Source organism: Physeter macrocephalus, chromosome 14, assembly GCF_002837175.3.
Source record: "Physeter macrocephalus isolate SW-GA chromosome 14, ASM283717v5, whole genome shotgun sequence".
Classification (NCBI taxonomy): Eukaryota; Metazoa; Chordata; class Mammalia; order Artiodactyla; family Physeteridae; genus Physeter; species Physeter macrocephalus.
Window position 1 is genome coordinate 47,470,555 of NC_041227.1, and position 20,777 is coordinate 47,491,331.

General features: G+C 63.8%; 2 protein-coding genes across 6 annotated transcripts; one reads left to right on the forward strand and one right to left on the reverse strand.

Moving 5' to 3' along the window:
• Window positions 1-4,890: 4,890 nt before the first annotated feature.
• Window positions 4,891-13,341, reverse strand: CHTF18 (chromosome transmission fidelity factor 18). 3 transcript variants are annotated; one of them, XM_007130339.3, is made up of 22 exons: window positions 13,213-13,327; window positions 12,801-12,995; window positions 12,568-12,718; window positions 12,235-12,403; window positions 11,775-11,867; window positions 11,628-11,680; window positions 11,350-11,494; window positions 10,819-11,028; window positions 10,219-10,316; window positions 9,817-9,940; window positions 9,586-9,737; window positions 9,373-9,466; window positions 9,027-9,125; window positions 8,755-8,885; window positions 8,317-8,488; window positions 7,276-7,500; window positions 7,045-7,194; window positions 6,822-6,952; window positions 6,030-6,174; window positions 5,813-5,926; window positions 5,343-5,400; window positions 4,891-5,267 (listed from the first exon to the last, which is right to left on the reverse strand). In XM_007130339.3, the coding sequence occupies exons 1-22, from the start codon at window positions 13,301-13,303 to the stop codon at window positions 5,131-5,133; spliced, it is 2,937 nt and encodes a 978-aa protein (XP_007130401.1). In that variant the 5' UTR covers window positions 13,304-13,327; the 3' UTR covers window positions 4,891-5,130. The 3 variants fall into 3 exon arrangements, with proteins under 3 accessions (XP_007130401.1, XP_028355441.1, XP_028355442.1); XM_028499640.2 differs by having other exon boundaries at window positions 7,045-7,500; window positions 13,213-13,341; XM_028499641.1 differs by lacking the exon at window positions 7,276-7,500 and having other exon boundaries at window positions 13,213-13,321.
• Window positions 13,342-13,565: 224 nt separating this feature from the next.
• On the forward strand, window positions 13,566-16,723 carry RPUSD1 (RNA pseudouridine synthase domain containing 1). Of its 3 annotated transcripts, none has more exons than XM_007130340.3 (6): window positions 13,566-13,709; window positions 14,241-14,427; window positions 14,501-14,624; window positions 14,756-14,858; window positions 14,985-15,086; window positions 15,508-16,723. In XM_007130340.3, exons 2-6 carry the CDS (start codon window positions 14,246-14,248, stop codon window positions 15,933-15,935), a joined length of 939 nt encoding a protein of 312 aa, XP_007130402.1. In that variant the 5' UTR covers window positions 13,566-13,709; window positions 14,241-14,245; the 3' UTR covers window positions 15,936-16,723. The 3 variants fall into 3 exon arrangements, with proteins under 3 accessions (XP_007130402.1, XP_028355443.1, XP_054946629.1); XM_028499642.2 differs by having other exon boundaries at window positions 13,632-13,709; window positions 14,985-15,047; XM_055090654.1 differs by lacking the exon at window positions 13,566-13,709 and having other exon boundaries at window positions 14,219-14,427.
• The last annotated feature ends 4,054 nt before the right edge of the window (window positions 16,724-20,777 follow it).

A 20,777-nucleotide genomic window follows, 5' to 3' on the forward strand; every position in this document is an offset into this window, starting at 1 on the left:
GGACAGGAAACAAGTAGGCACATCCCCCGGGCCACTGTCACTGTGCCTCAGGAGGGGGTCAGCCTGTTGTAACCCCAAGGGTCCCACGCCCACCCTGGGACGGAGTGCTGGCAGGCCAGGCCCCTGCCAAGCCTGGGTCCTGCAGCGTGGAACACTTGTCTTTTAGTTTCCTCACTGGAGACCAGGCCAGTTGTATGTAGGGTCTGACCTCCCCAAGGTCTGAAGCAAAGCTGCAGACACGGGGGAGGTGGTCTCACTCAGGCCTCATCATGCCTGCATGTGGGGCCAGATCTGCCCAGGCAGGGCACTCCATTGCTGGGGCACCATGTGGAAGAGAGCCCTGGTCTCAGGAGGACCCTGAGCAGGGAGCTGACAGCAGCCTGGGTGGCGCTGGGTCGCCAGCATGCCCAGAAGGGACCAGGTGAGAGGCCGGCCTCAGCTCTGGCCCCTGCCCAGCAAGGCCACGGGTTGGAGTGGCATTTAGGACAGCACCAGGCTGCAGGTCCCATCTGGTGGGGGCGTTTCCTGCCCCTGCTCCCTGAGCCCTCCTTAGGGACCCTGCCCAGAATGGGTCAGAGCACCCCATACACACCACTGTCTGATTCTTCCTGAGCACTAAACCTAGCACAAGGGGGACCCTGCCTCAGGGTCTCACTGCACCTCCCCCCATGCCCGCCCTGTCCCCAGGAGCCCAGCCCACACCCCCGCCCCAGTCAGGAGCCCTGCAGGTGTGGGGCCTGGAGCAGCCGTTTCTAGGCCAGTCAGCAGCCCTGTTGGTTCTCACCAGCAGCCCAGTTAGTGGAGATAATTTCAGAAAGGCTGCTGGTCTCCCTGGATCTGCTCTGGGCAACTGCAAGGTGGCATAAGCTGGAGTATAAGCCGTCACTGCTTCTGGAGCGTCCTCCTCCCACCGCAAATCACTGGGCCTTTGCTCATTCCAGACCCACCCGGTACCCCTGGGGTGTCTAGGGTTCACAAGTCCAGCCTCCCAGGAAAGTGAGAAATAGGAGTTGCTGGGTCCCCCAACTCTCACCAAGGACGGGAGCTTCACAGGCTCACATGAGCAGACATGCGTCAGCTCGACCACCGCGTGGAGTTTGGGCCTCTGCCACATGGGGCCACCAGGGTCAGCACAGGGACCACTTCTGAACCCTGAGGGTCCACAGGGCAGTGGGTGTGACCAGCACTCATAGACAGGAAACAGCACCTCAGAGCAGGAGTGCAGACCCTGCGCCCCACACAGCTCCCTCCTGCGGGCCAAGCTCCCGCCATCCTGATGACATGACGATGCCCAGGTATGTTCAAGTGTCATCACTAAGGCCTGTGTGCAGCTCTAAGGCTGATTTCAGCTGTGGTCACAGTGGAGCTCTCTGATCCACTGATCCACGGAGGAGAGATCAAATAGCGCCCGCAATGCAGGCCCCGGAGCAGACCACAGGGGCCATGCCCTGCCGGGTCACACCAGGGCATCTCCCAGAGGATTCTCGGGACACTTTTGGGCCAGAACCTGGTCCTGGGTTCTCTGTTCTGCCCACATCCTCAAGGGAAAGGCGTGGGTGGTGGCAGGCCCTGGCTGGCCTGGATCTCAGTCTAAATCTTGAGCCAGTTCTGGGGGCTGACAACACCCTGCCCCGAGCCCCCACCCCTTGTGAGCTGGGCCCCCAGCCACAGGAGAGCCCCAGGTAGGCCAAGCAACACAGTGCACGCCCAGTCACAGGGCACCCAAGGGGCCAGGCAGGGGGGGTGGAGTGAGGCCAGCATTGCCAGCCATCTGCCCCGAGGAGGACGCTGGCACCCTTGGCTCTAAGGCCCCCAACCCCCATAAATCCATAATAAAAATAATCCCTACTTTTCCTAACATGCCCCAGTTCCAGAAGTGCCTCCTGATCCGTCATCACACTGATGTGCCAGAGGGGCCGGGGAGGCGCAGCTGACCTTGTTTTATGCGATCACAACAGGGAGGGCCCAGGAGCCCAAGGCAGGCAGGGAACACCCCCTACCCTGTCCTGCCTTCTGAGTGGGCGCAGAGTCAGCCAGGGGAGGCTGCAGGAGCACCTGCCGAGGGTCTGGCCCCGGCTGCCCTGGGGAGCTGTGGGGTGTGGCCTCCGAGGGGATTGGTTGGTGAGCTGGGCCCTGCCACCCACCATAGCTGCCCAGTCTGACTGCCTCCGGCCTGGGAATGCAGGGCAGGGGACGGAGCAGGAAGCAACTCCACCCAGGCCCAGGTGGCCTGGCCAGAACAGGCTCACACGGTGGCGGGTCAGCTCTGGGCCTATCAGTGGACACTGCTGAAGCCCCAGGGGGATGTAGCATCTTGACCCCATCCTTGCTATTCCCACCTGGCCTGGTGACTCCAGCCCATGAGAGGCAGCAGGGGCTGGGGCACAACCTAACCGCTGATGGTTTTTGGTGCTGCACAACGTGACAGCCCAGGAGCCCATCCAGCCCAGTGGGAGGACACGTCACCCAGGGCCAGAGCTGACCCCACACTGCTCCCGGATGCATCTGCCACCCCCAGGGGTTGGCAGAGTGTGCCTGATGAAGCCAGATCCCCAGGGTCAACCCAACCCTGAGGAGGGAGGGCAGAGAGTGGGGGCGGTGCCAGGGCCTGGCCCAGGTGGCAGGAGTGGGCGGGGCCACACACACTCCTGTGTGCCCGGCTCACTCGTCCATCACTTCGCCCTCGCCATCACTTGGCCCTTGTCATCTTTGCCCTAGCGGTCACCGTCCAAGGTAGGTCTGGTGAACTGGCCCCTTGTGCTGCGCAGGAAACCGAGGCCTGAGGCTCTGGGGCTTGCCCAGGTCCCATTGGGCTGACGTGGACCACCCTAACCCCCGAGGCACCCTTGCCTGTCCGTCTTCGGGCGAGGGCAGCCGCCCTGCGTGTCGCAACGGGCCAGCCTGACCGGTGGAGAGGACCCCTTTGTCCGCGGGCTGGCTGCGTGGGGAGCCGCGTCCGTGCGCGCCGCCCACAGTGCCCGCCGAGCCAGCGCCGTGAGCCGGGGCCGGGCGCGCGCAGGGCGGGCGGCGGCGGCTGCGCGCAGATAGAGCTGGCAGAGACGGGGGAGGGGGCTGCGGACCGGGCTACCACCGCCCCCAGCCTGGAGGCCCCCGCCCACGTGACTCTGAGAACCTGAGCCGCCGGGTGGGGTGCTGGAACTCGGGGTCTCTAGGAGGGAGCCCCTGCTCGCCCCCCTGGCTGCCCCTGAGAAGTCCCCCTACTCCCCTGGCTCTCACCCTCGCTCCTGGCTGACCCTCCCAGGAGCTCCCTCAACGGCCTGAGGCAAGAGAGGTCACACTCCTGGCAGGACCTGCCCACACTTCCCAGGTCAAGGAAGTCGGCTCTCTGGCTCCCAGCCTCAGTGATGAGGGCAGGGGATGGGGGACAGCAAGGGGCTCCCTGGACCCCTTGAGTGGGCTGCGGCAGGGGAGACAAGGAGCCACCTGCCCTCACTTGACCTCAGCTGGCCGGGTTTCCTGAGAGGTGTGAACCTGTGGCTGTGACGGGTGGGTGGGGTGGGTGGGGTGGGTGGGGTGGGGTGGGGGGGGGCCCACCCCTGGGTGGGCCCACCCCACCCCCACCACCCCCCTCCCCCCCTCAGAGACGGGGCCAGGGGGGGGTGGGGTGGGGGGGTGGGGTGGGGGTGGGGTGGGGTGGGCCCACCCCTGGGTGGGCCCACCCCACCCCCACCACCCCCCTCCCCCCCTCAGAGACGGGGCCAGGGGCTTGTAGGCAGGTCAGAGGAGACACTGGGCAGTGGGAGGCTGCAGGGGTTCCAAGTCTTGGACCAGCTGCTCAGCCTGGGACCCCAAAATCCCCAGCACTTGCCCCCAGCCCCCTGGCTAGAGATGCAAATAGCAGCCTCACCCTCCTGGCCCCTGGATTAACCTGCCCTCGGGGTGGGCTTTGCCCATGCAAAGCAGGGGGAGGCACGTGTGGGTATGGGTATGAGTGTGTGTGTCAGGGTCCCACCCCTGACATGATAGGTTTCTGCTACCGGGAGTGGAAAGTGGGTCTTGCAGGTAGAGAGTCAGGGGACCTGTCCTGTTCTGCTATCCCCCAGCACAGGGACATTACCCCACCTTCTCCAACCCAGAGGCCCAGCCTTGGTGAGGCTTTGCTGGTGGGTAGGGGTGGAAAGTTTTCCCTGCAGTTAATTAGCCCCATGGGAGGTGGGGGGCAGGCACGCGGGGCCTCATTAGTGGGGCCTCAGCTCCAGCCCTGTACCCTGGTGAGTGGCATGGGCTGTGGGGACCTCCCCAAGCAGTGAGCTGGTTATCAGTGTGATAGGGTGGGGCTCCCTCCCTCCCTTTGTTGGGGGGGTGGGAGGGGGCTCACCAGTGGGGAGGGAGCATCTGGAGGGTTATGGTAGACTGGCAGCCCCCTGGCTCTGTTGATTCCTCCCATACCTTCTAGCCCCAGGCTGGCCACTTCCGAAGCCCCAGATGCCATGGAGGAGTGGGATGTGCCCCAGATGAAGAAAGAGGTCGAGAACCTCAAGTACCAGCTGGCCTTCAAGAGGGAGATGTCATCCAAGACTATCCCTGAGTGAGTCCCCAGGACCCCATGGAGCCCTGGCCACACCCCACCCAAGGCCAGTCATGATTTGCATCTCATTTCCCTGTTCTATGCTCATTTGTATTAGCCAAGACCACACCCCCACACACTGCCATCAGGCAGCACTTCTGAGGGAGGGCAGGTGCCCTCGTGCTCACCCCACCCTTCCCACCCACAGGCTCCTCAAGTGGATTGAGGATGGGATCCCCAAGGACCCCTTCCTGAACCCTGACCTGATGAAGAACAACCCATGGGTGGAGAAGGGCAAGTGTGCCATCCTGTGAGGCCCCCACACCCCAGACTCACGCCTCCCTGTGAAGAGGACGACTCTGTAAAAGTGTGACTTTTATAAAGAGTTTTCAAGGATGTACATGCTTTTGTACATTTTCTAGAAGAGAGAAAGCAACACCCAGCCACCCAGTGTGTATCTGGGGACGTCTGGTGTGGCTCCAGGGTGTCTGGCACAACCCCAGAGTGTCCAGCATAGATCCTGGGGACGTCAAGTGTGGGTCAGAGTATCCAGCACAGCCCAGGGTGGCAGCATGGATCCTGGGGGCTTGGTGTGGCCCAGGCTACAGCAGGTCCCTGATGTACAGGCTGCGCCGCACAGCATTGGAGACGCCCTCCTTGAAGCGGAACCAGACGTCGCTCCTGCCCACCGCGGTGCCCATGCGCTGCTCGGCCGTGTCAGTCTCAGGGGCTGCGTGCTCTGCAGGGGCCACACGGTCGTTCCTCCACCCGACCCTGACCCCAGTCCCTCAACCGCCCCCACCTCCCCACACACCTGTGCTCGGGGCTGCCGCTCTCTTGACAACCACACGACCGAAGAAGTCCCTCTCGGGCTAAAGGAGATAGGTCGGTCAGGTTCACGGGGGCTGACCCACAGCAGACAGTCCCCTACCTGGGGGGAGGGCCCAGAGGCCATCTCCCAGGGAGCAGGGGGTCTCGTGGCACCTCTGGGCAATGGCCCCCTACCCTCACCCCAGCGCTGACCCTCTCCTGCAAGTGTTCCCTCCACCCTTCACCACCCTCACAGTCGCCTGCTCCCTGCCAAGGTCAGGTCCAGGGCGGGAGGTGCCAGCATCCTGCCCAGATGAGAAACTGAAGCCAGATGGAACCATCATGCTGAACAGCAGGGAGCTGGACCTCCAGGACTTAGAACCATAGCACTCCAAGGTCGCCCACCCAGGCCCACGTGGCCCCACCCTCTGACCACCTAGCCCCACCCCCCCATTAGGGTTAGGGTTACCACACCTGCTCCTCCAGGGCAGCTCTCTTCAGGATGCACTCCAGCCGCTGCTCATGGCTGCACGGGGCAGATGGCGGCGCCCCTTTCTCCCCAGTGCCCCCCAGGGGACCCCCATCCACCTACAGGAAGTCACGTACAGTGAGAGCTGACTGGGCAGGACCATACCAGGGACGGTGTCCACTCTGAGGGCCCTGCTCTGCCCAAAGCCCGGGGTGGGCTCACCTGGGGGCTGACCCTAGCCCGGGCCAAGGCCTCCACCCGCCGCATCTTCTCCACTTCAATCTCGCGGGCAATGAGCTGCTTGGCCTGGTAGGTGAGGGGCTTGCGGGTGGGCAGCTCGGGAAAGCGGCAGACATCCTCCACATTCCTGCTCTCGGGGTGAGCAGGGCAGGGCAGGACACCAGGGCACTCGTCAGCAGAGACGGGGCAGGAGCTACTCACTAGCACCAACCCTAACTGCCAGAATGCAACAATGCAGGACGGGGCCCAGTCCTGTCCCTGCCGCACCCAGCTCTGTGACAGCAGGGGTGTTACCCACTCTGAGCCTCTGTTTCCCCAACTGTATGCGGGCTTGAAGAGGGCTGCAAGGGAGGAACTGACACAACGTGGTATGGCCTGGATTCAGGCCTGGGGCTGAGTGCTTGGGAACCAGCATCATTACTGCCTCAAGGATCTGCATCTGGACACCACTGCTGCCAGTCCTCCATCCCCACGACCCTCTCAGGACAGAGAAACGGGGCCCTGGGGAGCTCAAGGGCCCGCTGGGGATAGCTCCCGGGGGCACTGAGAGACTCTGCAGTAAATCTCAAGTCCCAGGGCTGTGCCCACCTCACAGTCACATCTGGGCAAGGAATGAGCTAGAACTGACTCTCCCACCCTCCAATGGGGAAACAGACTCACACCTCCAAAGCCATGCATTTAGACTCACGCCAAGCAATCATCATGGCACTTGGAGCCCAGCCCCCCAGCCTCCTGCCCCCAGGGACCCCCACCCCAGGTGCTGCACAGACTCACGGCTCCAGCCTGTAGACATACTGCCCGTCGGGCGTGCGCTCCTGGCAGTAGGTGAGGCTATAGGCGAGCATGGTGCCCACGAGGCTGGCCAGCTGCTGTTTCTCTCGGGTGCTGTACAGCTGTGTGCTCACCTGTGGGACGGTGGGCAGCAGGCAGGGGTGCTAAGCATGGCCAGGGGCCTGCCCCCACCAAGAGCCACAGCCCTTCCAGGCAAGGCACTCACAGGGCGCAGCTTGGGTGTGAGGATGTCCAGGAGCAGGCACAGGGTGTCCAGAATGAGCGCCTGCGGTGCAGCCCGGCTGCGGGTGGCTGGCGTGATGCCCGACACCAGCGTCTGGATCAGGTTGTGTGTCCGGCTCATCCGATTCTGGGCCTGGGGTGGAGGACGGACGAGGACCAAGTTACCCAGGGCCCTGGTGTTAGACCCTGGGTATGGGCAGGGCGTGGGGCGCACCTCCTGCTGGCTGCTGGGAAAGGTGATCCTCGGCACGTGGCTGGAGGCAAAGAGCAGGTGGAAGGCCGGGGGCAGGAAGGGCAGGTAGCGCAGCAGCTGGAAGCTCTGGCCGTGGTGGGCGGCCCGGCCCAGCAGGTCATCGAAGGCCAGCCAGTCAAGGGCTACGCACACGGCTGCCAAGCTGGAGTCCCGCAGCCTCAGCCGCAAGAAATTGTCGAATAGGCCCTGCGGGCAGGTGGGCAGGCCAGTTCCCTGAGCCCCTCCAGCCTCATGCCCCCCCAACCCACAGCACAAGCACCACCCAGTGGGACCCTTCCCCTCCCACCTGCCTGCAAGGCCCAGGGTCTCAGGCACAGCTGCAAACACCAGCAAGTAGCCACAGGGCCCTGGGGACGGGGGTGGCCAGGAAGGCCCACCCTGCCATCCCAACTCTGGTTTGACCAAGACCCTGAGACATGTGAGAAAAAAGCCCCCAACCCCTCCCTAAAGGAAGTTCTGTTCACCAGAATCAAGGACACAGAGCCCCCACTCTTGTTCCATGTGGGAATCCCTCCCCTCCAGCGGATTTCCAGATTTGCAAGGATCCCCAGCTGCTAATCCAAAGCTGCTTAGCCAAGGAGGCAACTTACACCAGGCTTCCCAGGGGATGGGGGGCATCCGCCACCTGCTCTCCACCCCACACGCACCCACGTCCCTGTTCCCACAGCTCACATCCAGAATCCAGCCCCTCCCGGCTACTGCCGGGGCCCTTCAGATAGTTCTCCAAGAACAGCCAGAGTGACCCCATCATACGACCCCACGCTGGCCATCCCCCTCCTGCCAGGGTCAGTCCTTCCTCCCAGCCTGTCCCTGCTCCCACCCCTTCTCAGAAGCCTCCCAATGCCCCGTGTCCACTCCCTGCCCTTCCGCCCGCCTGTTTCTCCTCGGGATCAGCACCATCTGAAGCGTGTCCCACTCACTGTCTGGGAATGAGAAACACTGCCAGATGCTGGCCTCCTGTCCCCCAGCCCACCACAAAGGTTTGAGGTAGAGCATGGTTACCTGGACCACCTTTTCGTGCTCACCCGCAGAAGCGGCCACGTGCAAGATGTGGTAGAACCGCTGAGAGGCCGCGGTCAGGGGCACCTTGGCAGCGAGGGGCCCTGAACCCATGTGCTCATCACCAAGCAGGAGTGTGTGGGTGGGCAGGGTCGGGTCCTGACCCACGCGGCGCCTGTAGAGAGGGCCCTGAGGCTGGAGTGGAGCCCCCGCCCCATCACCCTGGACCCAGCCCTGCCCACCCTATCCCTCCCGGCGGCACCAGCTTGTGTATGTTTACGATACCTTGAGGTCCCCGAGAAGGGACAGTGAGGGAGGCCGAGACAGAGCCAAGCAGCCCCCAGGGCCGTGCAGCCTCACACCCCGTCAGCAAAGGCAGAGCTGGCTGGCATCCCAGGGCTAGGGTACTGTGGACGTCCAGATCGGGGCTGGCCTACCTACCTCTGGGCCTGGGGCAGCTGGAAGACCTCCTGCCACACGGAGAAGAGCCCCTTGCGCTGGTCCTTGAGGCCAATGCGTGTGGTCTGCACAGCCTGAACGCTCAGCTCCCGCTGGCCCCGCCCATGCAGGAACTGAACATGGGGTAGGGGGTGGGGCGGTGAGGCTAGCTGACCCCCACCCGTGTAGAAACTGGACATGGTGGTGGTGCGGGGAGGGGGCTGTGCTGGCTGCTGGCTGCCCCTGCCCCACCCCCGCCACGGCCACCTGCCCACCTGCAGGACATTGATGCAGGCGCGGATGTCGTTGTCTGTCTTCTCGCAGAGGGCCGCCAGCGCACCAGGGTCAGCCCGCATGCCCCGCCGCAGGGAGATCTGCAGGGAAGTGAGAGGGTAAGTGTCCCCCCAACCCCCACCCTGAAGCCACCTCCTCCCTAGAAACAGGGGTCAGCTCCTGTCCTATGGGGAGCAAAAGCCGAAAATCCCTGAGGAAGGACCTCAGTCGCTGCTTGGAACCACCCACCACCAGAGACCAAACTGTCCCAGCACCTCCAACCCCATATCCTGGGAACAGCTGGGAGGCCGGGGGCCTGACGGCAGAGGGAGGGCAGCCCTCACGGACCTCCTGGAGCCGCTGCGTGAGCCTGGAGGGCAGCGTGGGCGGGAAGTGGAGCAGGAGCGCCTGCTGCTTCAGCTGCCGAAGGGAGGGCGCGAACCTGTGGGATGAGCGGTTTGCACAGCGAGCCCACCTGGCCAGGGGCGCCAGGGTGCGTGCCACAGCCCAGCAGGCGTGGGGCACGCCCACCCAGCAGAGACCCCGCCCCGCCCCACTCACTGGTCATTGCAGATGCAGATGATGGGCCTCATCAAGATCGCCCCTTCCGCCCGGCGCCGCCGCCCCCTACCCGTGGGCACAGCGGGGCCCCCTGGCTCTGCCTCCTGTGGGCCCTGGCGGTCCAAGACGCTCAGGAGAACATTGATGGCGGCCTGGGGGGACATGCAGACAGCGGTGAGTCACAGCCCCCACTGCCTGCCCACCCAGCCGCAGCACACCCAGGATGCCCACCGTGGGCGCCCCGTCAATCTCATCGATGACCAGGCAGTTGGGCCTCCCACCAGTGCCCAACACCGACTCCATCTGCGTGGCTGCCTCGATGCGCGTTCGGAAGGCCTCAGGGCTGCGGTCATCACTGGAACCAAGAGGCCAGGGAGGGGGCTGTCAGGGCAGCCATGGCCTCAGCCAGGGTAGCAGCCAGTGTCCCCAGCAGGACAATCTCCCAGGGCAGAGCCACCACGTGTACAACTCACAGATACTACACAAGGCCACCCCATGACACTGCAGCCAAATCCCAGTGAGCCCTGAGGATGGACAATTCCACAGCCCACCACCCCCAGGCTTTCAGGGTTGTATCCCAGGCTCGACCAGACACATGAGGACAAAAGGAAACCTGGCCCTCCCCCAACTCACCTCGCGTTCATCTCTACCACAGAGTACCCGGCGTGCCGCGCAATCACGTGGGCCAGGGTGGTCTTGCCCAGCCCTGGGGGCCCACACAGCAGCGCCACCTGCAGCCGAGGCAGGAGAAAACGTGCTGTAACCCACACCACCTCATGGACTCTGGGAGACCCTGGCCCAACCGCCAGAGACTGAAAATCCTATCCCATGAAGCTCAGTGCTCAGAGATGTTCTCCTGCCCTGCCCCAGTCACCAAAGGAGAACAAGCCCCTGCCTGCTGGTCGTGCAGAGCGAGAATAAAGCCTTGCATGAAGCGAATGATGTTTGGACCTGACAAAGACACAGCTGTTACTGACGTGACTAACACCCAGAACCCACCCACTGTCCAGTGTAATCACTGTGGGGAGGTGCAGGGCCCTGCAAGGAGTACTAGTCTTACCTAACTCATTAGAAAATAGGACTCAAATCCCAGCTCACGTTGCTGACACTCCTCACCAAGACCCTGACATCATCCCACCTACAGCCTCGGGGGCAGCAAATATGCCTCATGGCCCCCAGAGGCTGCAAAGGTGCCAGCCATTCAGAGAACAGCCCACAGCCAGGTGGGCTCACCTTCTGCCGGGGTCGCCCACTTGGATCCAGCTCAGCCTCCAGCATTTCCTCTAACACCTGTCCGTGGCTTTTCCACTTGCTAGAGGCTGTGGCCTCCTTGCCACCACGGGCCGGTTCCACACTGGGTCTGGGCTTCCGGGTGGGCCGCTCTCGGCCAAACACCACCAAGTCCCACAGCTTCAGCCACTTGAGGAGGCAGCGGTTGGTGAACTGCAGGAAGAGAGGCCCGGCCTGGGGGGGCGGCCACCAGCACCAAGGACTCCTAGTGCCTGCCCCTCATGTCACCCTACTGTCATGAACCCAAAGACACACACAGGGATGCTGAAGCTGAATGACAAATGATGACTGGTAAAAGGCTCCGTACTGGCCTCAGTTTCCCCATCCACGATTCAACGAGGCTGATCAAATCCCTCCTCTAAATCCTGACATCTCTGTGGGCTAACAAAATGAAGACCTGCCAGGCCCTAAGTTCTTTTCTCTCAGCAACAAAGAAACCAGTCACACTTCACTTAAGCAAAAACAAGACCTCACATCGTCACTGAGCAGCTCCGTATAGCGTTGGGGTGCGAACTCATCCACCCAGAGGCAATGCTGGGAGGCATCTTGGCAGTCAGCCGGCTCCTCCTCAGGGGCCCCCGAGGGCTGGGGCCCCTCCTCCACCTCCTCTGACCTAAGACTGGAGAGCATTGTGCCCTGAACCACTGGGCCTTAACCCCATGCAGGGGTCACACCCCCCCAGAATACATGCTGGTGGTCAGCAGTCCAAGGACCGGTGAGAATCTCAGAGGTGGAGGGGCCCACTGTGTCACCTGCACAGCGTGTCCGATAGCCGCTGGGCTTCTTCCAGCAGTCGCTGCCGCCGCTGTGCAGACAATGGGGTTGGAATCAGGATGGCTCAGCCAGCCAGTCACCCCAGAGATACCTCTCCCTTCCCAGCAAACCCCAGCAGACCCTACCTCGCTGTCGATCTTCTCCTTCAAGGAGGCAAAGGACACGCCCAGCAGGTCCAGCTGGCCACGGCCACGCCACCGGATGTCAAGAAGAGGGCTCTGCAGGGAAGGGAGAGCATCAGTCACCCTCCTCTAGGTTATGGGATTTCTACAGCTCCCCTCCCAACAGTGCTCAGGGACCTAGGTGGCATTCCCTAGCATCAACAGGCCACGAGGAGCCCCTTCTCACCAGGGACCCCAAGGGATCACTGGAATGGCAGCAGCTCTAAGGTGGAGGAGAGGAGAAAAGGTGAGAAAAAGTAAAAAGGAGGAAAAGAAAAAAGAAGAAAAAGAGAAGAAAAATGAAGGAGAAATATAGCTCTCCCGAGTAGAAGACTAGAGACCAGATGGACCTCTAGAGGGGTTCCCAGGGTCAGGGTGGGGGATGTGATGTCCAGGCCCCCGCTCGTGTCTGCACAGCACCCACCTGGACCCCAGTGCCCACTGGGTCAGCCCGAAGCACCAGAAAGGCCCGGTCGCCGTCCGTGGAGGTCACATTGATGTAGTCCTCCAAGACAGGGGGCCGCCTCAGGACAGGATTGCGGGCGGCTGACGAGGCCCTATTGAGACCCACATCAGCCCCGGTGTCCAAGGGCCTGGAAGGGACCATGACCATCTTGGGGATTCTTGCGGAAGGGACTTGGATCCACCGCTGGCTACCCAGCCCTCCCACAGGCCCCCAATCCCCTGGCCTCAAGACCTTGTCGAAGAAACCGGATCCTTCCAAGATACTGAGATACCTATACCCCAAGCTACACACCCCTTGCCCCACAGCTCAGCAGGGCCCTCAGGACTCGGTGGGGGGGTGATGTCCTGAGTGGGGGAGTCAGGAGGCAGCGGCTCTTCCATGTCATCGGACCTGAAGTTCAGTCTCCTGGCAGCCTCCAGCCTGGACCGTTTGACTTTGGGGGCTAGGGAGACACATGGAAGGAACAGAGGTCCTTCCCCAGCCTCGAACCCCACCCCTATGCTCTGGGCCCCCGGAAAACATACTAGGGGGCAGGGGTCTGTCCCCGTGGATGTCAGCGGCCAGCTGCCTCTTCCTGGCACCGCCCTTGCTGTTCCTTGGAGGTCCGCCTGGAGAGCAGCGAGTGGCAGCGTTCCCTCCAGCAATGGTCTCCTCTAACGTCAGGCGGGGCCGGCCCACGGTGGGCCAGGGGTCCCTGGAAGGTGACATGGCGGTTGTCCCTGCGGAGAGAAAACTCACAGCAGTCGTCCAGGGCAGCTCCTCTACACACACAGTCACAGCCCCCGAGGTCGGCGGCGCTGCAGGGCCCTGCTCTAAGGTGGTTGCTGCCTCCCGGCCTTCGCGCCTCCCCTCCGAGCAGCCCTCCTGGAATCCCCGGGTGGGCCAGACCCCTGTCGAGCTACGGGGGGACGAGGCCACGGCAGTGCCCAAGCCTACCTTCCATCTCGGCCAGCACCTCGAGCTCGGCCGCGAACTGGCTGTGGAAGTCGTCCTCGACGCCGTACACCTCCCGCTCATAGTCCTCCATGGCCGCCCGCCACCGGCTGCGAACCTCCCGCGCCCCGCGCGCAGCTCCAGCCCAAAGCGACCCGGCGCCGCCAATCAACGGCCGGCGTACCCGGGCGCTCGCCATTGGTCAGCGGGAGGGGCGGGGCGGGGGCGGGGCTGCGCGCGCAGGTAGGGCGGGGCCGAGTCCTACGTTGGAGCTGGAGCGGAGGGGCCCGGACGCTCTCCATTGGTCAGCACGGCCGCCCGTCCGCGCCGTGGGCGGGACGTGGGCGGGACTGAGCGCCCAGGCCGGGCCGGGCGAGGCGCAGCTCTGTGGTCCAAGAGACAGCTCCGGAGCCGCTGGGCCACGAGGCAGGGAGACGCGAGGCCAGGAGCCAGGACCGGGCAGCAGCATCGGGGGCCCAGACGGCGCAGCTCAGCTGCAGGTCGATCTCGGAGTGGGCAGGGGCGCGGGAAGTGTTCGCAGTGGAGTCCGCCGGGTACCTCTCCGCCTGTGCCCATCAGACGCGGGAGGCGAGGGTTCCTCGGAGGGGAGGCAGGGCAGGGGACGTCTACGTGGGAGAGGGAGAGCCCCATCCCCTGCCCTGCACCCCACTCCACTCAGGAAAAGGCCCCTATCGCGCGTCCGTGACCCGTCCGGGAAGGGTCCGTGGGAGCAGGCTGGAGGGCAAGACTGCTTCTCCCCAGGCCCGGGTCTGGCTGGACTGCCCCACAGCCAGAGCCTAGGGCAACACTAGCTCCCCTGATATTGGCCAGACCCCTGCTACTTGACACCCTGCTACCTGACTCAGAGGTGGGAGTGCAGGCACACAGTAGGTCTGCAAGCTTGCCTGACACAGCCTCGGTGGCTTCACCCAGGGCCCTGGGGAGCAGGGGTGTCCACGCCAGGTAGGCAGGACCCTGATGTGAGCTGGGCACCCCATGACCCCGCTCCATGCACTTGCCCTGCATTGCAGCCACCATGGAGCCAGGCAGCGTGGAGAACCTGTGTGTCGTGTACCGGAGCCGTGACTTCCTGGTGGTGAACAAGCACTGGGATGTGCGCATCGACAGCAAGGCCTGGTGGGAGACGCTGACCCTCCAGAAGCAGCTGCGGCACCGCTTCCCAGAGCTGGCCGACCCTGACACCTGCTACGGGTTCAGGTACCCACAGCAGCCTCCGTCGGTGGGAAGCGGCCCACAGCCCAGCCACCACTGATCCTCTGCCCCACGCCAGGTTTTGCCACCAACTGGACTTCTCCACCAGCGGGGCACTCTGTGTGGCCCTGAACAAGGCAGCCGCAGGCAGTGCCTACAGGTGCTTCAAGGACCGGAGAGTCACCAAGGCTTATCTGGCTCTGGTAAGGCCCGGCTGGTCCTTGGAGCAGGAGACTCCAACTCTCAATCCACTTTGATAGCCTTTGGCTGTCAGGTGGGTTTCCCAGCAGCGGTGGGTGACCCCGTGAGCAGCATGTGACCCCCTTCCTGGCAGGTGCGGGGGCACGTTCAGGAGAGCCGAATGACCATTAGCTATGCTATTGGCAAGAACAGCACAGAAGGCCGGACCCACACCATGTGCATTGAGGGCACACAGGGTACGGAGAGCAGGGGGTGGGGACCCTGGGTAGGCTGGGGCAACCCGGGCAGGAGACCTGGGCTGGGGTGGACTCAGCCATGGAGCTGGCCCAGTCAACTCTCTGGGCTTTCCTTGCTCTCCTCAGGCTGTGAGAACCCAAAACCAAGCCTCACTGAGCTGGTGGTCCTGGAACACGGACTGTATGCAGGTGATCCTGTCTCCAAAGTGCTGTTGCAGCCTCTCACGGGTGTGTCCAGGGCGCGTGCCCAGGTCTCCTTGCTGTCTGCTGATGGTGTCCTGCCTCGGGCAGCTCCTGGCACAGGGCACCGAAGTGTCCCCATCACGCAGGAAAGGAACCTGCCCGGGGTCTCCCAGCATGGCTGGCCAGGCTGACTCCTCCCCCACACTCAGCCTCACAGCCTGCAGCCTCTTGCCCCATACGAGGTCACTCTGGCCTGGGTTCTCTAGTTGATCGAGCATCGCCCTGGCCTCACCAGGGGCAAGCCCAGAAGTCGCTTCTGTTCTGACGTCTTTGTGGCGTGAAACAGGGAGGTCTGCTGCACCCAGGGGTTGCGTGAGGCTTCAAGGACGGTGCTGGGCATGACGTGAATGGGCAGGGGGTGGGCATGGGGTGGCGCCCCCACCTGACAGCCCTCTCCTCCCAAAAGGACGGACGCACCAGCTGCGCGTGCACTGCAGCGCCCTGGGCCACCCCATCGTGGGGGACCAGACCTATGGCCAGGCCTCGAGCCAGGAGGACCAGCCTTTCCGCATGATGCTCCACGCCTTCTACCTGCGCATCCCCACATGCACCGAGTGCGTAGAGGCCTGCACGCTCGACCCCTTCGTGCCCACCCTCGATGCCTGCTGGAGCCCCCACACCCTGGTGCAGCCACTGGACAAGCTCGTCCAGGTCCTGCGGGCTGCCCCAGACCCTGACCCCACAGAAGGGGGCCCCAGGCCCTGCAGCCCCTCCACACCCCTGCCCGGGCCGGGCCGGCCCCCACCGCCCCCTGCCAAGCTCCCTGAGACAGAAGCACAGCGGGCCTCCTCCCTGAAGTGGCTGTCAGAGTGGACGCTGGAGCCGGACAACTGAGAGCATCGTGCTGGGGTGGGGATGGCAGGCTGGGACTCCAAGGGTTGGGGGCTGCGGGTCAGAGTCCTGGACCCATCCCTGCAATGGCCAGGCCTGGAGCGGGGCCGGCAGGGCCAGCAGGGGGAGCCAGGCAGCTGTGATTCCAGAGGATTAAGCTCTTGGGCTGTGGGACCCACATGGGCCTCCCTCCCAACACCCCAACCCCCACAAACTGCCCCAGAGCACCTCCCTGTTTCTAGAGCCTCAACCCCAGGAGCTTATTTGTAGACTTGATCGGGGTCACCCTGGAAGAGGCAGAGCCAGGACTTGGGCCACCCTCGAGGTGGGCTCCTCCTGGGCTCCCAGCCAACACCCCAGAGCACCCTGCTCCACGCTGCTTTGCTTGGACCCTCTGTGTCCATCACCCCAGCCTGGCTGGGTTCTCCATCTGCAGACCTCAACCCTCCTTGCTAGGCCCGTCCGACCTTGTGCCTTTGCTTCTGCTAGACTGCCCCCTCCACCCGCATCCTGAGTGTCTCACATGGAGGTGGGTGTGGGCCACACTCCTCAGCCCTCACCTCACGTGCCATCCCTCCAGGCCTGCCCTGAGCGCTGCTCCATGGGGTCTTCCGGGCCCCTAATTGCTGCGGCTGCTGCCTCCATCACCTGCCTGGCAATTTCCAGGCAGGACCTCAGCCTGGGAGCAAGGGCAGCCCACCAGCCCCTGCCTCTTCCATCCCCACAACATGGCCACGCCTCCCCAGCCATAGCTGAGCTCTGAGAACTGGGAATAAACGCTCAATGACTGACCTTGCAAGTGACCATGAATGTGCCTGATATGGGGATTTCAGGGGGGCTCACACCACCGCCCTATCCCTTCACTGGACACCTTATAATCCTAGCTGCTGACCTGCCCGCCCCCCATTCAGTGAACACCCTGCAGCCCTGGTGTGGGGGCTGGGCTCTGAGTAAGGGACAGAGCTGGGTCAGCTACATCCCTGGAGGACCCCAAGACCCCCAGCCAAAAACATCAGAGCATCCACCTGGTCCCACCAGGGTTCTCCGTAGAGCTGCTGCCCTCACAGTGCAAACCTTGGGGCCCTCCAACACCTCAGAATGCCACGGGAGGGCTGGCGCCTACGCCTCCAGCCAGTTTGAGGTCACGCACCATGTCCCTGTGCCCAACTAGGCCAGGCCCCTCCTCTCGGCCTTCCAGGGCCGACAGGCCCTATTGTGGGGCTCCTGGGCTTGCCCCACCTGTAACCACAGCAACCTCTCAGCCCGGGTGGAACCAGAGGCAGCCCCCCCACCCCGCATGGGGCCTCTGCAGAGACCCAGGTCCCAGCCTCTGCTCCCCCGTCTCCTCATCTGTAACAGGATCGGAGGGGCCCACGGGGCAGCAGCCCGGACAGATGGATGGCTACTGTGATGTGCCCAGCAAGACGCTTTCTCGTCAGATGGGGGCGGGGTGGGAGAGCATTGCCTTCCTGGCACTCCCAGCACCTCACCTCCTTGCTGAGGACTGCCCCACCTGTCCCCAGACCACCCTCCGCTCCACCTCCTTCCCACTACCTTCACCCTCTGCCCTCCTCTCCCCGCCACCATCTACCCCCCCACACCCTAATGCCCTCCTCTGCCATCAACTCTTACCTGTTTCGCCTCCTTCTCAGCATTTCACCACTGTCTCCTCCTTAGGTCCCTGCGGAGCATCAGCCCCTCACCCCCAGCGCGGCCCGACCCACAGACCCTGCTCAGTGAGTGTGTGTAGAGAATGAAGGAATGGTCCCCAAAGCACTCAGGGCCGTGAGCCCACCTTGTGCAGGCTTCCCGCCTCTCCCCACGCCCCCTCCTCACGGCCCCACCCCCTACGCCTCTGGGCGGTGCTCAGCCGCCGTCATGCCTGCTGTTGCCACACGGGGTCACTGCTGACCCCGGCCCCTCATAGCCCTGTCCTCTCGAGACTGCGGTGACCTCTGGAAGTTCCATTTCCCATGGACACACCCAGTTGCTTCCCAACTGCTGGCACCTGCCAGAGGGTCTGGACCTACAGGGGCTGTGGCCAAGCCAGGACCACCCTGACAGCCCTTCCTTCCAGGTGCCCCCAGGGGCCCCTCCCCACCCAGCTCAGGCAGGGCTACCCCACAACACCCCAAAGGGTGGCCAGGTCTTCCTCCCTGTGCCCCAGCGACTGGCCACATGTTGGGGCCCTCCCTGGGGCACAGGTCCTGAACTCAGGAGGGCGTTTCTCATGCCAGGACAGAGAGAATCGTTTTTCTTCAGCTGGCTGGCATCACCGCTGTCCCCCCGCTCAGGTCCCAGGAAGCTGCTGGTGAGGCCAGGTGGCCAAGGGTCACCCTCATCCCCACCCTTCTGTAGCCAGGAGTCTCGGCTGGGCCAGGACCCAGGCTCCAGGGCCCCCACCCCTGACCCCGGCCACAGGGACGGGAGCACACAGCCGCTGCCACCATGTGGCCCTGGGGCTCCAGCCCCTGCTTACTGCCAAATGGCCTGAGGAGGTCAGCCAGGTTGGGGCCTTGGGACGACCCTGACTGACGGTCTGCAGGGTAGGACCAGTTGGCTGAGGAGGGGCCTGGGGGAGAGCGGAGGGCAGGCGTGACCTGCCGCAGAGCACTGACCTGGGCATGACAGCCTGGCTCAGGGCCCATGGGCTGAGCCTGCAAAGCAAGCGACAAGACAGACAGGAAGACAGGTAGACTGGACAGATGGGCAGCCACGGAGGGAGGGAAGGCAGGATGGAAGGGCGATGGGCCCATGGGTAGGAGCTGCCCCGGGGATGTTCCACGTATCTTTCCCCTCTCCCCACAGCCTGGCTTCTCGCCCTGAAGAGCCCCGTCAGCCCCTCTGAGAACCCCCAGGGCCACAGATCCCGACCTTGCTCCCTACAGGTATGCTGCCTCTCCCGTTGGCCCCAGGACATGGGGTCCACCCAGTCCATCTGCCCCCCACAGCCTACTGTGGGGCAGCCCATGAGCAGTCACGCTCCAGGGGGCACAATGTCGGCAGGTCAGGAGCACACCCAAGTGCCCAACCCTGCCCCTGCTCATTCTGTGTGGACAGGGACAAGCCGTCAGCCAGCGTGGGCCTTAGTCTCCTTGTGTGTACAGCAAGCTTTGTGCTGTGCTGCTGGCAGGGGCCGGATTCCACGAACAGTACGGGACAGAGCTGGGGACAGGTGTGACTCTCTACAGCTCAGCACTTGCTCTGTTGCTGTTGTCATTTGTCCACCCGGGGCCTGGGGCTTCCCTAGAGGCCAAACCCAAATGGGGCAGCCAGCACTTGGCCTCCTGCACTCACTGGCCTATGGGGAGTGTCCTCCAGCCAGGCCTGGACCCTGGGGTGGGTGGAGACCCCACCACCAAGTGACATCCCACCCCCACAGACCCCTCAGCCTACAGAGCTCCAGCAAGCCCTCAGCCAAAACCGAGTGCTCCAGAGCTGACCAGCCAGCCTCAGGGGGTCAGTGCTAGAGCCCAGGGTGAACCTGCCCTGCTCCAGTGGGACCCGCCCCCTGGACCCCACCCCCCTCCAGACCCTGGGGGTCACTGGCCTCACTGCCACACACCCTGCCAGATGGAGCTGAGCTGGCCCTCCTGGTGACCAAGGGGCCCTTGGAAGCCCATCCTGGGCCAGCTGGACGGGGAGTCACTGGACAGTTTTCAGGGGAGAGGGGCTGTCACCACAAGCTCTGGGTGCCCTCCAGCTCTAGATGCTGAGGCTGGACTCCCATGGGGCCTAGCCAGGAGCCGGGGAGCGATCCTCGGCTGGTCCCTCCAGCTGTCGGTCCCCCAGGGTCAGCACCTCTGCTTGTCTGTGGGGCTGGCTCGATGGGCACGTGTGGCCCTTGATGCAGGTGGTAGTTGTTCAGTGGCTAACCCATGTCATGGGGGCTCAAGGCCCAAGAGCCCTCTTGGCCCTGCCAAGCAGGGGCAGATGTGGTGAAAGCTGGGGCCAAGGACCAGCCTGGGGCACCCAGCCCACCCCACCTCAGCTGGGGAAGAAGTGTCTGTGGGCACCTTCATTCCCAACCCTCCCGCAGCCACACCTCCTGCTCTGCCTTGGAGACCTGCCCTGTGGAGCTGTCCCCGTCCTGGGCCCCAGGGTGCTGGGCACCAGGGCCACATGTGTGGCAGGCACAGCTCTCCCATTGAGGCTGCCTGCACACCCTCCCCGCCCCACAGTGCACACATGTGTGGACATACATGGCCGGCTCTGCTCCAGTATCCACAGTACAGAAACACGCCACACGTCACTCAACCCAAGCCCCACAGTGGGGCCACGTGTGCCTAAGATCCCTGCAGGGGACACATGAACCACATGCACCACGTGTGCACATAAATGTGTGTGCTCCTGGGTGCACACGGACGTGCATGTGTGCTCACACACGTATGCCAGCACACATGTCAAGTGCAGGTGTACAAACGCAGGTGCGACCCTCAGGGCAAGGTCATGGCTGAGCCAGGCCTCCCAGGGGAGGGGTGTGTGCTGGGCAGCCGCCAACTGTGAGCTAAGCCTCCCGCTCCTGTGAGGCTGGGGAGCAGGTGCCCGCTGCTCTTGGGGCCCCCAGGGGCTGACAAGGCAGCATCACCTGGTATAGCCCCAGCCCCTTCCCTACGTGTCTGCCTGGCAGGCGTCACTGCAGGAGTGGGTGGCCGGCAGGGCAGGGTGCTGAGCGAGGCATGGAGGTGAGCGGAGACCGTGGTGCCCCCACCCTGCACCATCCCTGTGCCCCGAAGCTCAGTTGCAGGGGCTGACACAGAGCGGGGTGGGACCACTGGTGTCTGGAGCTCCTGGCGCCACGTCTACAAATATCCCCGCTTCCGATATCTGCCGCCTGGACCTGCA